A 14,527-nucleotide genomic window follows, 5' to 3' on the forward strand; every position below is an offset into this window, starting at 1 on the left:
GAAAATAACGGCATGATATCAAACCACAATTCCAGTCTTTAAAAGCCTTCATTAATATGGATTAGGTTAATCAGAACTGGTGCAGTTGTGCATCAGACCCTCAGGAGACGTCATTCCTCACACTTTCTTTATTTTGCTATTTTATTTAGATATTTTGGGTGTTTGTTCTGTAATGAAACTGTAAAATAATTCAAGCACTGTCAGGTGTTTCCTTTTGTCAGACTGAGACTGACTGCTTGAGCGGTTTTCTCATCCCTGCCCTGCAGAGAGCAGCTGCACACAATGAGACGACGACAGGAAAAAAATCAACAATTTATTCTATTTTATTATTAAATTATACATCTATACATTAGATCCTTAATAAAACTGCAGCTATACAAATCATTAAGAAGTGACCACGTTATATAACCTAAACACTCAGAGGTATGTATTCATTTCATGTTACAGGAAATCTGCACACTATCATATTTTGAGGCGAGCTTGCAGGACATGCACAGGAAGGACCCTTTGTCTCTACTCATCATGCTTGTCTCCTGTGTCTTCAGCCATCAAGGAGCTCCAGTCCATCAGTGCATCGGTCCAAAGCTCAGACCCCTCCCCCACGCCCCTGGAAGAAGAACAAAGTTTGCTCCAGGATGCTGAGACAGCAGAAGCCACTGGCCGGGCTCGTCTTTGGGCTTTACCTTCATGTACCTGTTGGCTGCGCATGGCTGATGTTGACAGAAAGCAGAAGGAGGGCGAGACAAGCCAAACTGGATTGTTTTCACCATTTTCCTCTGACATCGCCCGCGCTTAAACATTTTCTGATGCGTCTAGGGACCAGATGCAGTTTGGATTTTTCTCAACTGGTGAACGATCCCTAAAAAGATTTGGCTTGAGAAACCCAGAACCAGCGGCGCAGCTCACACGGAGGATAAACAGCCTGTCAGGTAGCAGATTAGTCTGATTTGTTTCTGGAGGTTGCACAAAGCCCAGCGTTGCTGGTTTGTTCTCTGGAAAAACAAGCCCGACAGTCTTAGAAAGGCAGCAGTGATTCCACCCTAATGCCCCCTCCCCACCCGAACATGTGATGTAGCAGATAGGTAATCCAGTTCCTGCGTCTCTGCTGCACCTGGGGCTCCCGGTGTGAGCCGCCCTGCTGCCTGAACACCAGCACCAGCTCCTGCAGAGCGTTCTGTTTGTTCGTGGCTCGTCACACGTGTTTCCATATTAACACAACATCTATTATCTCTGAAACTCCAGGTATTCCAGGTGTTTACGTCCTCACAGACAAACCCGCAGACACGAATGAAGCCTCATTTATCAAACGGCTTGACGCACGGTGTGTAAGTGTGTGTGTCACCGTTTCCATACATAGACTGGGATTCATTAGTGTTACTGAGCACGGAAGTTTGGACATCCAGAAGCACTCCAGACAACAGGAAAGCAGCTAATTACAGTGAGATGTATACAAGGGTGTTTCTCCCTGCTCACTGAAGCAGCTGAACGTTCCATCGGGTTCCTCATCACCTCCACATGAACACCCAACATGGCATTGTTCTATTGACGTCCAGGTGTGAAGGTCACATGACCACCGAGGCTGCTTCATGGTGGATTGGAACAGCCTCATAAACAAACTGCGATCAGAACCGGCGTTGACCTCTTCAGGTCCGTTGGACCGGACTGACTGGCATTGTGAGTCATGGCTGAGCACTGGTCCCCAGCCAGGTGCCTAGAACAGGTAAGGGTTTTTGGTTTACTGGTGGTGGTGGTGGTGCCCCTAACCTTCTCCTAATGACCCCGAGAAGACCTCTCATGCATGTGTTGCTCCCAGGATGGATAACTAAAACTTTCAGGCAGCGTGGTCAGACTCCTGGCACGCACATAAAAGTGTGAGGTTTCCCCACCCTGTTACCATGGCTACCTCTCCAGCCTAACATTTACTGTGAACCCTACTTCACTGGTCCACTGCCCACCTGTGTGACAGCTCCCAGTGTCACCAGCAGGGTGGTTCCAGCGTCAGCATCACTCATCTGCCAGACCCGATACCTTCTAAAGCCCCATGCCAAACCTCAGATTTATGTCCTGATCCCATCGGAATAACAACTGGAACACCATCACTGCTGACTGGTTTCCACCAATGGTGGCTTCAGCCTGGGAGGTGTTCCTAATGAGCTTAATGTCTACATCTCAGGATTGGTCACACACTTCAGTCTTTCCATGATCTTTTTAAATGTTCCAGTCTCCTGCCTAAAATAACATTCCTCTGAAAATGGCTTTTATCTGATGAACTTTGTTTATGTCAGGATTTTATCCACACTAGTAAATGTTTGGGCCTCTACAGAGCTGCTGAAGAGTTCAACCCCCAACCCCTCATGTGGCTCTGTGTTTGACTTTTAATCACCTCAATGATACAAATGAACAAACCAAATGAACATCAAAGGTCACCTGAGTAAGGAACTGGACCACCTGCTGTAACTGATGGAACCATGAATTCTGCTCTACAGAAGAGCATCCTGGAGGAGAGCGTTCTGCTGGAGAACCCTCTGAGATAATTCTGGGAAGAAGAGAGGGACAAAACTCCTCCAGAGTGGTGAGAGCCTTCACTGACTCGGGATCAGCTGGTGCCTCCCAGGCCCGTTGCCAGGTTTCACACAGAATCAGGCTGGTTTGGGGGGATAAATGGAATAATCTGAAGCTGCAGTTTACTAAGGTTTGTACTCAGGTCTAATCTGGAACATTTAGCAGGAATCAGAGGCGTTAAATACTTTTTTTCATAGATAAATACACCTCTATAGAACCTCTCTGGGTCTGGCAGAGATGTTTTAGATCCTTCTGGGTTTGATGAATGAGGCTTTGAGTTTGCCTGGTCTCCTTTTCTGCCCCGTTCAGCTGGTGAAGTGGAAATGACTCAGAGGACAGAAACTGTCTCCTTTTGCTCTGGATAAAAGGAGGGGGTGGTGTGATGGTGAGAGGTGACTTTACGTGGTGTTGGTCACACAACAGTAAGCTCCTACTTAAGTAGAAGGTTTAGCCTGGAGCCAGATCAAAGCAGAAAACATAAAATACTGTAATGGAATCAAACCCACGAACACAAATGTAAAGTAGGCACTCATACAGTAAAGGCAGTGTTGTCCCCATCACCTCAGCGTCCACCATCACTACAAAAAAAAACAACTACCCAAAACAAAAACAGCAGCAAATGCACGCATATGTTACAGGCCCAACCTACAGCTCCTCATTCTCATCAACAGATTAGAGGCTCCCAAAGCTGTGGGAGGGTGGGAGGAGTCCCGCTGCTCTGGGAGGGTGGGAGGAGTCCGGCTGCTCCAGGAGGGTGGGAGGAGTCCCGCTGCTCCGGGAGGGTGGGAGGAGTCCGGCTGCTCCAGGAGGGTGGGAGGAGTCCCGCTGCTCTGGGAGGGTGGGAGGAGTCCTGCCGCTCCGGGAGGGTGGGAGGAGTCCTGCTGCTCCAGGAGGGTGGGAGGAGTCCCGCTGCTCTGGGAGGGTGGGAGGAGTCCTGCCGCTCCAGGAGGGTGGGAAGAGTTTCGCCGCTCTGGGAGGGTGGGAGGAGTCCTGCCGCTCCAGGAGGGTGGGAGGAGTCCCGCTGCTCTGGGAGGGTGGGAGGAGTTCAGACACAACACTGAGTCGTGTGCATTCAGGATGGACAGCAGCTTCTGCTACCTGTGCTCAGGCTTTCCCTCTGTCCATCTCTGCAGGACATTCATCTTATGCTTTACACATTTTGCAATGACAGAAACCACAGCAGTTTGATTCTGACAATTTCACCAACGTCACACACACTAACAGCTGCAAAGATTCAGCCACTAGCTTGTACAGGAGCATTTAGAGAGGGAACCGTAGGCTGCAGGAATGCACAGTGTCCCCAGGAGCTTCCAGGGCACCGGGGCGTGTTCTTACTACAGCCATGCATCCACCTAGAAGTCCTTTGTCAGAGTTTGTGGCAGAGGCTGCACGCTGTGTTCAGATGTAGTACTCCTTCACGCTGTCCCTGACAGAGTTGTGGAGGTGCAGCTCAGTCCTGTAGTCTGTGTATGTGCTGTGTCTGTGCTCCTCTTTTATACTGCTGTTCCTCTGGGCCTGCCGCTGTTGATAAAGGAGTCGGCTCACCACAGCCAGAGCGCACACGGCGATGAAGACAACCGCTGTGACCACACCTGAGAACACAGCAGGAGGGAGCGTTAGAGGGTGATGATGGGAGTTACAGTCATGCCCAGAGGCCGGGACATTTCCCCGAGTCAATGCTATGTCCTCAATGGGACATTTCAGCCATTTTTACGCATGTTTCTGTGTAAATATTTTACATGAATATTGTCTTACCCAAATAGCTTCCTGAACAGCCTATGTTCAGAGAAAGAGTTCATGTCCTTCGGGACTGATGAGCTAATGGCTAGTCTGGGTGAGGACAGGGCAACAGTGTGTCTGCCATCTTAAAACCGCGCTTATCTCCTAAATCTCCCAGAGGTTTTTGTGATGTTAGTTTATCTTACAGGTTATTTTCAGCTATTAGCATCAGGAGCAGAACATCTGGGTTAGCCCTAGCCCTAACCCATTTATAAACAGCAGAATAATCTAGGGATGTCCAGATCCAATCACGTGATCAGAAATCTGTCAGGATCATGTGGTTTCAGACTTGATCGGGTGTTACTTCCCAATCCGGATTTGGGTACAGGGTTCAAATTAGAGGAGAGCTAAGGGGAACCCGGTTCTACTGAAAGGTTGTCGGGCTCAACTGATGCCCTCAACTTACACACCCAGAGGGAGCCAGAAGAAAGATGCAGTTCCTACCTATATTATATTATTCATATGGACTCTCAGCGTAGCGGGGATTCTTTTAAGTGGAGATACAGAGGGCGGGAGAGTGCTGATTATTCATGCACGGCCACAATGACAGTGAAAGAGGCAAAACCCAAAAATATATAATTAGCACACGATCATTCATGTCTGTTTACATTCTCTCTGGTGATTTCTGTCTTTTATTGGTGCCTGACGCGCTCTGCTTCTGCAACGCTCATCACCCACGGTCCAGTGACGCACGTCACTGAAGTGGCCGGACAGTGCACACTGCTATTTTTGTGGTCAGTAGATCCATTTGACCTGCTTTGGTAAAAGGTAACTCATGAGGTGAAAAAGGAGGAAGCCAGGCAGCAGTTTATCTGGAGGACTGAGAAGAGATGCAGGAAGATCAGAGACAGACACAACAGGAAAATAGGAAAGTGAAAACCAAGAAAACAAAACAAAGTTCTTAAAAAATAAAATGTAGCTTTATCGCACGACACGTTTTATCTTAAAGCAATCATTTACCAGTATGTAATATTTATATGTTTGATACCATTCAGATCACCTTCAAAACTCAGTCCCATGCCCAGGAACGTATCAAGGCATTTTGGGGGCCAAGGCAGAATAGACCCCTGCCAGGTATTTTAAGTTGAGGTGCTATTTGTTTGTACATTAGACGTTTTTTTTATTTTTGCGCAGTTTTATTTATTACTTATTTGTTCAAACTGTCTTACACAAGTGATCTGCTTGTTAATGGGAGAAACAGCTACATATGGACATTTGTTCTAACTAAATCCTGGGAGATGTTTGGAAGCTTGTGTGATTATCTTGTGTTGAAAAACGGCATAGTGTTAACGAGCAATTAATGCAGATATGACTTTACTGTCGCCAGAATTATTTACTGAGGATGTTTCTCCGTTCAGCATCAGGTCCTAAAACCCAAACCTGGTCCGTACAACCAACGTCACCCCATCTTCAGTACGCCTTAATCCACACTGCACAGCAGCCTCTAGTCCAGGCTTCACCAACTCCAGTCCTCGAGGGCTACCATCTTCCTGGTTTTCTGTGGTTCCTGCTTGACCACACCTTAATGGAGTAATTGAATCCCCTCCTTACCACATTTACCTTTGCACAAGCCTGCTAATTACTCATTCATTTCAGTCAGGAAACTGCTGACGTGCAGTATGGTAGCCCTTGAGGACCAGAGTTGGTGACCTCTTATCTAGTCTAAAGCTGGCGTAGCTTGACCAAACTAATGCACAGTCACATTAAAAAGATATATAAATGATGACGTCTTCTCGTGAGTCGTGGAGGATGGCTGCTTATACTGAGCCAGGATCCTCTGGAGGTTTCTTCCTGTTAAAAGGGAGTTTTCCTCTCCACTGTCACTAAATGCTTGATTAGTATGAGGATGGCTGTAAAGACACACACACATTCACACTCTGGTGATGAGCTATGATGTAGCCACAGCTGCCCTGGGGCAACCTGACGGAGGGGAGGCTGACACAGGCGCCACCGGTCCCTCCGACCACCATCAGCAGGCAAGGGGGGGTTAAGTGTCAGAATTCTCTGTCCGGAGCTGGGATCGAACCTGCAACCTTCCTATTACTGGACAATCCACTCTACCTCTTAAACTACTGCTGCACATAATGATAATACATAGATAATATGATAACAATCATATATCACTGTGCGTTACTTTATTTGAGTAAGCATAACTCATCCCAGCACAATGTTTTTTTTAAACCAGGGCGAGCACCGTCCTCTTCTGTGTAATGAAATATTAGCTTTTCTGTGTACCCCCTGTAATGCGCTGATGGACCACTAGGGGTACGCATACCCCTGGTTGGGAATCACTGCTGAAAGGTGTCAGATGAATTATCCGACCAGCCGCCATCTTGAATAATTTAAACAATGTGGTAGAGAGAATATTTATGCCTTCAAAGCTGGTCTCTTAGCTGCAGATGTTCAAATGCCCTGGTTGCTGACAGCCCAGGGTGTGACTGAGCATGCCATCATGTCCGTGTGCGCTGGGAGACATGTCCCTGTCCTTGTCTTTATTCCCTGGACATTTGTAGCACCAACATGACAAACGCTATTAAACGGCTGCATGTGAGAACATCCAGATGTTTAGTGCAACATTTGCATGAGAAACTGGCAGGTCAGTGACCAAATTACAGTTTGTGTTGAATGTTTTCACACAATTTTACTCTGCAGAGATGATCTGGATTCAGAAGTAAAGGTTTGGGGTCTTTATTAGAGCGTTGCGTCTCTCTGAAGCCAGCCTCGCCAGCTGCAGGTGGATGCACACCCAGACCTCTCAGATATGATTAAACATAAACAGTTTAGGGCTTCTCTACATTTAAATCAGAATCCAAAACCAGGACAGGACAAAGTAAGAATCAGACTGAGTCTGGAGGACTAAAACTCCTCACATTTCATCAGTTAAAGCACAAAACACCGCTCGGTCCGGAAATAAAACCAGTCCAACTCAGACGGGAGAATCAGACATTTTTGGCAAACGTATTATTTCTTTTTGCTACAAGTTCAGTGAGACGGTTGATGACATTCTCATCTCTCTTTGGTAAACACAGGAGCGTCACCCTCAGACTCTGCTGGTTGCCTGGAAACTGGTCTGAAGCAGCAGCGCTACACCTTCTGTCCCCGTGGAACAGGAAATGATTCTCTCAGCTTTGTTGTTGGTGTTGAAACAGAGTTGACACGATCCTGACCCTCATTACTTAACAACTGCACACCGAACAATGGCACCGCTTGCTGTTTTCAACTGATGATTGTTTTATAATGAGGGGGCGTGGCTTACTTAATCACACACAGACATAAACAGTTTACTGGCTTACATCAAATGAGCCACAAGGCATTTATAGGTGTGGAACACAGTTAATCAATGCAGTGGTCTCTACTGGGAATAAATGCCTCTTACGTCGTATTCTGGTTAGAAAAAGTCCCGGTGCACCTGTTTGGGGAACTAGAAGAGAGCCACGTGAGAGCTGAGCTTCAGACGGCGCGTTGGAGTCCTATTTACCTCGGACTGGATAACAGCAGCACGACTCCACCACTGACTTGCAATGTTGATGTGCTTATCTCCACAAATAACACAAGCCTGGAGGAGTTCTGCTGTGTGGTGGAGTTGCTCATGCTAACAATTAGCTTCTACTAGCCAAGATGTTTTCTGCTGTTTCCTGGACGCTAAGCCAACAGCCTTCCCATTGTGAGTCCAGATGGGTGAGTCCATGAATGTTGAGTGACTGTGTGACGTAGATCTGTCAGGCTTTTCTAATGCTAGAGATTCACTGTCTGTTTTCTATCAGAAGCTACTGCAGGAGATAGGTGTAGGAGACTATTCTCATGTTCAGCCTGCATGATGAACTCAGAGTGGCCGATTCAATTCAGGAATGATAATAAAAAAATGTTTTTTTAGTGTTCCACACCTTTAACAGCAAAAGGACATTTACCACAGCGGGTATCAGAACCCTAACCCTCTCATCTCCATGTCTGTTATGGTCACATAGAAAAGACGCACCCCTGTGTGAGAACACCTCACAGGACTAAAACTGCAGCTGTTTGCACCAGACCTCATTAAAACACCAAGAGACAGCTGATGAGGTTTATTCTGGGACTCACGGCTGTCAGGACTCAGTGACACTCCCTTCTCAGAGTCTGAAGCATTTTCCTACATTCCTTTGACTAGTTTTGTTTTTATTTCTCCTGAATTCAGATGCTTGGATTTGTTCAACAGTGAAATTAGATCTGAGGACTGCGTTTGACTAACGATCGGGCATGCTGTGTGATGTGTTAATTGGCTTTAAAGATGCCGTTGTTGTTTTTCTGCCTGTGTTCAGCTTGACTGATTGTTTTCACTAATATTTGTCAGTTCAATCTTTTCATGAAACTTTTGGCACATGACAAACTCCTGCTCTTATTAAAGTCAAACAGGGTTTCAGCTACAAAGATGAGGTTCATGCTGTGTTTGGATGTGCAGATGGCGGCGCTGACAGCAGCTCCTGTTCGTTATCTCAGAGTAACTGTTTCGTTACGTTCGGATCTGAAAGGCTTTCTGATCTGCTCGTGTCCTTTAGGCTGAGGAAACGTTTCCTGCTCACGTCACAGCTGTGTAGGTCGCAGTGTCGGAGAGAGGCTGCAGCAGATTTACCGTGAGACCAGATCAACACAAAGACCGAGAAAACAAACAAACAGCTGGAACTCATTTTCAATTAAGCAGAGGAAGAAAAGAGGAGCAGCATAAAGGAGAGAAAACAGACCTGCTATTACAGCCAAGTCCTTCTGGGTGCTGCCGCCGTGCTGCTCCTTATCTTCCTTCCCAGCTTGATCTGAAGAGGCACAAACGAAGAACACGTTATTTAATTAACCTCATAAAGACCCACAACAACCTCTGGATTCTCATCCTTCCTTTGGTCTCTTTGCTTATGTCAACAAGTTCAGAACTGAATTAATGAACTGAATTTTGAATTTCCTCCTAGAGTCTCTGGTCACAGTTCCTCCACGCCATCAGTAAAGCACTGTGTGGGCTTTTTCTGCTGTGTTGCAAAAAACTCTGGAATTCAACCTTTTCTGGATTTTATAAAAATAAAAAAAGGAAAAAAAAAACAGTCAAAAATAAAAGTACAAAAAAGAAAAAGTCAGTGTGTGATTTAAAATCCCAAACATCATAATCACTGATGATCTATTGTAGCGTGTTTAACTACATACTAGGATTTAACGCTGTTTGCTATCAGCTTTGTTAGATTCTGAGAAAATGTCCAAACAAGTTAACAATGAAGCTTCTATCACACATAAATATCTAGGATATTATATATTTAATAGGTGTTCATATGCCAACGAGCTTGGTCTATTTTTTAATCCAAAGATTAATGTTTAATTTAAGATAATTAAATTTAATAGCAAAAGTTTATTATTTTAATCAGAAGTTAAAGGAATCTTTTCTTTTTCAATAACCAAAAATATATATACCATTCTGTGTTTCATTTCAGAGAAGAGTCAAGTTTTTAAAGTTAAGAATTTATTACTAACACTTTTAAAAATGACAATTTGAAATGACAATTTTAGAACAGACAATATGATATAAAACTTGTTTCAAAAAGCAAACCTGTGACTGAATGAAAGCTAAAATGAAAATGTGAGTTTTTGGATGAGTGAATGAATCAGAAGATTTCTTTCAGCGAGAGAAGCGTTCTGGGTGAAAAGTTGTTTTGCAGCTAACTGAGTTGTTCTTAGAGAGAACAGTATATATATATATATATATATATATATATATATATATATATATATATATATATATATATATTTTTTTTTTTTTTTTTTTACCGTGACATAAGTCATAAGCAATTGCTGGAAACGTTCACTTCCTCTGTAATGTTCAGGCCGTAGTGGAGATCCAAAGGTCAAGGGTCACAAGTTTCCTTTCTGGTGGAGCTGGACCCTGCTACTCCATCAGTGTCTGGATTAGAATCTGGACCGATATGATTTAGGACAACTTAATTTGATTTCCTTAGATCTTTTTACTTATTATCAGCATTAAAATAAATCTAATTTTAATAACAATAATAAGTATTCTTTATTTATGCAACCACTCTGTCGGTAGAGTACATGCTGTTTTTGAGCAGAGTTTATTTCTCATAAATAAATAATAAGATTACACAGAAATAATGTTGAACAGTTTCAAATAGTTTAAAATGATTGTGAAAGTTCCAAAGAGCAGAAGGGAAAGGTGTGAACTTGTGAAACCCAGAGAGAATAAAACGTGTTTGTAGTGTGGATTCACACCTCTGAATCCGGCAGAACCAAAAACAACATTCCCAAATGTGAAAATCTAACAGATAAAAACTCTGATGGTAATTTAAAGATCTATGTAGAATAAGTTTTATTCCCTTCTTCTCTCTGTTTCACAGACACAGCATGAATTAGACGACAAACACAATTGTTTCAGAATAGAAAAAGCTGAAAAAGTGTATTTTCTGTACTAAACTTCTTATTTTGGGATTATGAAATGAAATAAAGCTTTACCAACAGTGGTGTAAAACCCACAATACCCACAATGCCTTGTGAAAATGAAGCTTGGGTTTAGTAAGAAGACCACGAGTGTTTCTCAACGTCAAGGTGCCTGGCCTCGCAAGGCCATGTCTGTTAAATAGAACAGACATGCATCACATGACCGCAGTGGTCACGTAACATGAGCAGCGGGTCTACTCCGAGCCCCTCCCGGATGACCGAGCTTCTCACCCTGTCTCTAAGGGAGAGCCCAGCCACCCTGCAGAGAAAACTCATTTTGGCCGCTTGTATCAACGATCTCGTTCTTTCGGTCACTACCCAAAGCTCATGACCATAGGTGAGGGTATGAACGTTGATCGACCGGGTAAATCGAAAGCTTCGCCTTCTGACTCAGCTCTCTGTTCACCACGACAGACCGGTACAACACCCGCATCACTGCAGATGCAGCACCAATGCGCCTGTAGATCTTGTACTCCACCTTTCCCTCACTTGTGAACAAGACCCTGAGATACTTAAACTCCTCCGCTTGAGGCAGGACCTCATCCCTGACCTGGAGAAGGCATTCTACCCTTTTCCTAGTCGGAGAGTTCAAACAATACTCTCAAATTGCAAAGCTGGAAAACAAATTAGCTTAAAACATTTTTTAATGCGTCCTAACTACGTTCTGACTTAGTGCAGATATACATTTTTAAGTAAAAAAAAAAAACCTTGTTAAAAAAATGAAGTGAAATATTCAAGTGGTTTTCTCACGTTTGTCTCAAAACCTAAACCAATAACATGTCTCAGTCTGAGGCCAACCATTGGACCATCTGGTTGTTGGTCTCACCGAACCATCATACTACTCTGGGGCCTCCACTCATCACACACTCACGTATTTAGCAACAGAACACCATGGGTGGGAGAGGTTCTCCGCTCAAAAATATAAGAGAAGGAGAATCAGCTGGCTGCTACCACTTCTCCTTTAGGACAAACTACCAGAGTCCCAAAAAGAAAAACACCGTTTAATGTCACGGACAACAAAAGACGTTTGCACCTAGAAAATGGTGACTGGTGTTTAGCGCTATCTCAAATCCTCCAGCAATGTGGGTTCTGGTAACAAGGGGCGCGGCCCAGGGATGATAACTGATGGGAGGGGTGAAAGTTCAGTGACCTTGTTTGCATTTAAAAGCTAGCTTGTTTTGCAGATTTAAGAACTCGATGATTGTGTCAGAGTCTTCAGATGGTGGTTTGTTCTTTTAGTGTGAGTTTGTTCTTTTGTTTATCATTTCTTCCAGGGTGGTGCTCCCCCCTATCTGGCCACACACCTGAACAAACATTCCCCATCACGCGCTCTGCGCTCCTCTGACCAAGGCCTGCTCGCTGTCCCTCGGTCTAGGTGTCGTACCCGTGGGGACCGGGCTTTCTCAGTCCTAGCACCGTTACTCTGGAACCAGTTGCCACCCTCAGTTAGGCTGTCCCCTTCTCTGCCAGTCTTTAAGAATCACCTAAAAACACACCTCCTCCGCTTGGCGTTTCCAGAACATGTTTGATTATGGCCCTCTATTATGTTGAATCCATTCCACAGTTTTCATTGGTACACTCAATCCATCCACTCAATCCAATTGTGTTTCACACATTTGTATTTTACCGGAATGTTTCATCTATCTTGTTATTTCCATTTTGTATTTTGTAATTTGTATTTTGTAATTTGAATTTCTTTTATTGTTGATTTATTCAGTATAATTACTTACAACTGTACCATGTTCAGCGCTTTGGGCTTCCTGACAGGGTTGCGGAAGGCGCTTTATAAATAAAGCTTTGATTGATTGATTGATTGATAGTGTTTAAACGGGAGGTCGGATAGGTTGTTTTCATTTTCGATCAAATGTTTCTGTTTGTTAATCCAATCTGTTAGCCTCCCTAGTCCCGGCTAAAGCCTCATTTATGCTTCTCCGTCTGCGTCAGTGCGGAGACACGCAACGCCATTATCCGTACTTGCCTAGGACTCCGGCAGGCACGCAAGTACGTACGGAGTCTAGCCCACTTTTTTAAACATCCATCGAACGAGACGGATTACGCAAGCTTGTGACTGGTCAGGATACCGCTGTTGTTTACAGCGCCGCCATTGCAAAGAGAGCCAAGTTTAACTAGCGGCAGACACGGAGAAGCTTGAAGAATACGTCGCGAAAAAACTCTAAAAATATGAACGTTTAATTCCCCCGTGACTGGAGAAGTGAAAGATGTGCAGCAAACATTTTATTTGTGGACGGAAATGACAGGAAACGTGGGTTTAGAGGTGGGGAGCGCATGAAAAGGTGGGAGGATGAGAGACAAATATGTCCGTGTTAAAAGTCTCTTATATACACAAAAAACACAATATAAACACACGATCTTGGACCGATACATGACAGGATACCACAGAACAGCGCTACGCCCTCTGTGGTCCTGCTGGGCAATTGCTTTGCAACACTCTCCAGGAGACGGAGAAGTGTGAGAGCAAAACACTTCCGTCAATCCGTGCGTGTCTCTCCCTTGCGGAGCTGACGGAGAAGCATAAACCAGGCTTTATGTAATCATAGCCAATGTACACAGTGTTTAGCAGCTCTCTCTCTCTCTCTCTCTCTCTCTCTCTCTCTCTCTCTCTCTCTCTCTCTCTCTCTCTGTGTGTGTGTGTGTGTGTGTGTTACCTTGCAGAGTGTGTGAGGTGGACTCAGCCAGAGCTCCACAGTTTGACTGGACCATTGGACCCCGGATGCTGATGAGTGAACTGCCCCTATTGGTCAGCGCTGCCTTCAGCGGAGCGACGTGGTTGAACTGGACCGATGAGAGGCAGCCAATGAAACCTTTGGAAGCTGCTTTCATCACCTCTTCGTCCAAGTTCTCCATTCCTGTGGAAATAAGAGGAAGGAGATCCACCCATGACCATCAGCATGACAGAGGAGCTGAGGGGAACACTGGATGCTTTCTGGAATTGGAAGACTTACTGATGACTTTGCCCAGCGTCAAGTATCTGATTAAGATCAGCTCTGCATCAGATGACAGTGTGTACTTTCTGTGGATGTCCTGGTCGATCTGGTTGAGTGGAGAGAAATCAAATAACAAGGCAATTACACGAAATGTAAACCGAGGTAGCGGCAGCAGCATCAGCAGCTCCCTGTCTTTTATAGATTGATATTTGTGTTCTCTGCAGCTTCACGTGAACCCGTCTCTGCCCACAGTTAGCTGCTGAAGAGATTCTGACCGCCCACTATGCTGACTCAGACGTTAAACCTAATACAACCACGTGGAACAAAATACTGCAGGATTCTGTGTCCACTGCATTTAAGGCACCAGGTTTCCTTTAACTTCTACCTCTAAAAGGCAAACGGCTGCAGAGGCGGCCCTGTTTACTCCCTGTTCATGTGTCACATTAGAAAAAAACTCACAACCTTCAGATCATTCATTCACAATGTTGAATTTAATTTATTTAAATACAAATATATTTTATTAAAAATAAATGTGCATAAATGTTGAAGGCATCAGAGACCAATCAGCCACTCTGCCTACATCTGGTATTCTTACAACATCTGGGCACCAGGCCACTGAAACCACTTAGTAAAGGTCACAGGAAAATGTGGTTAGAGAGCAACATGACACCCTTTGGAAACCTTTAGCTGACCTTCTGTGGCTTATCTTGTCATCCTGCTGCAGTGCACTTGTTGTTGGGCTGGGAGGTAAAACAATCCTGAAAATATCTATGAAGAAA

The 14,527-nt window shown here is 44.6% G+C and overlaps 1 protein-coding gene across 1 annotated transcript in view; it reads right to left on the minus strand.

Annotated features, from left to right (window-relative positions):
* Positions 1-299: 299 nt before the first annotated feature.
* Positions 300-14,527, minus strand: part of cntnap5a (contactin associated protein family member 5a) — a 165,578-nt gene continuing 151,350 nt past the window's right edge. The window contains exons 21-24 of the mRNA XM_015965714.3: positions 13,767-13,854; positions 13,470-13,670; positions 9,057-9,125; positions 300-4,154 (exon numbers count right to left, since the gene is read on the minus strand). Of these exons, the coding sequence (XP_015821200.1) occupies positions 3,961-4,154; positions 9,057-9,125; positions 13,470-13,670; positions 13,767-13,854 (552 nt within the window). The 3' untranslated portion in view covers positions 300-3,960. The remainder of the gene's footprint in view (positions 4,155-9,056; positions 9,126-13,469; positions 13,671-13,766; positions 13,855-14,527) is intronic.

The sequence above is a fragment of the Nothobranchius furzeri genome, chromosome 14 (genome assembly GCF_043380555.1).
Source record: "Nothobranchius furzeri strain GRZ-AD chromosome 14, NfurGRZ-RIMD1, whole genome shotgun sequence".
NCBI classification, from domain to species: Eukaryota; Metazoa; Chordata; class Actinopteri; order Cyprinodontiformes; family Nothobranchiidae; genus Nothobranchius; species Nothobranchius furzeri.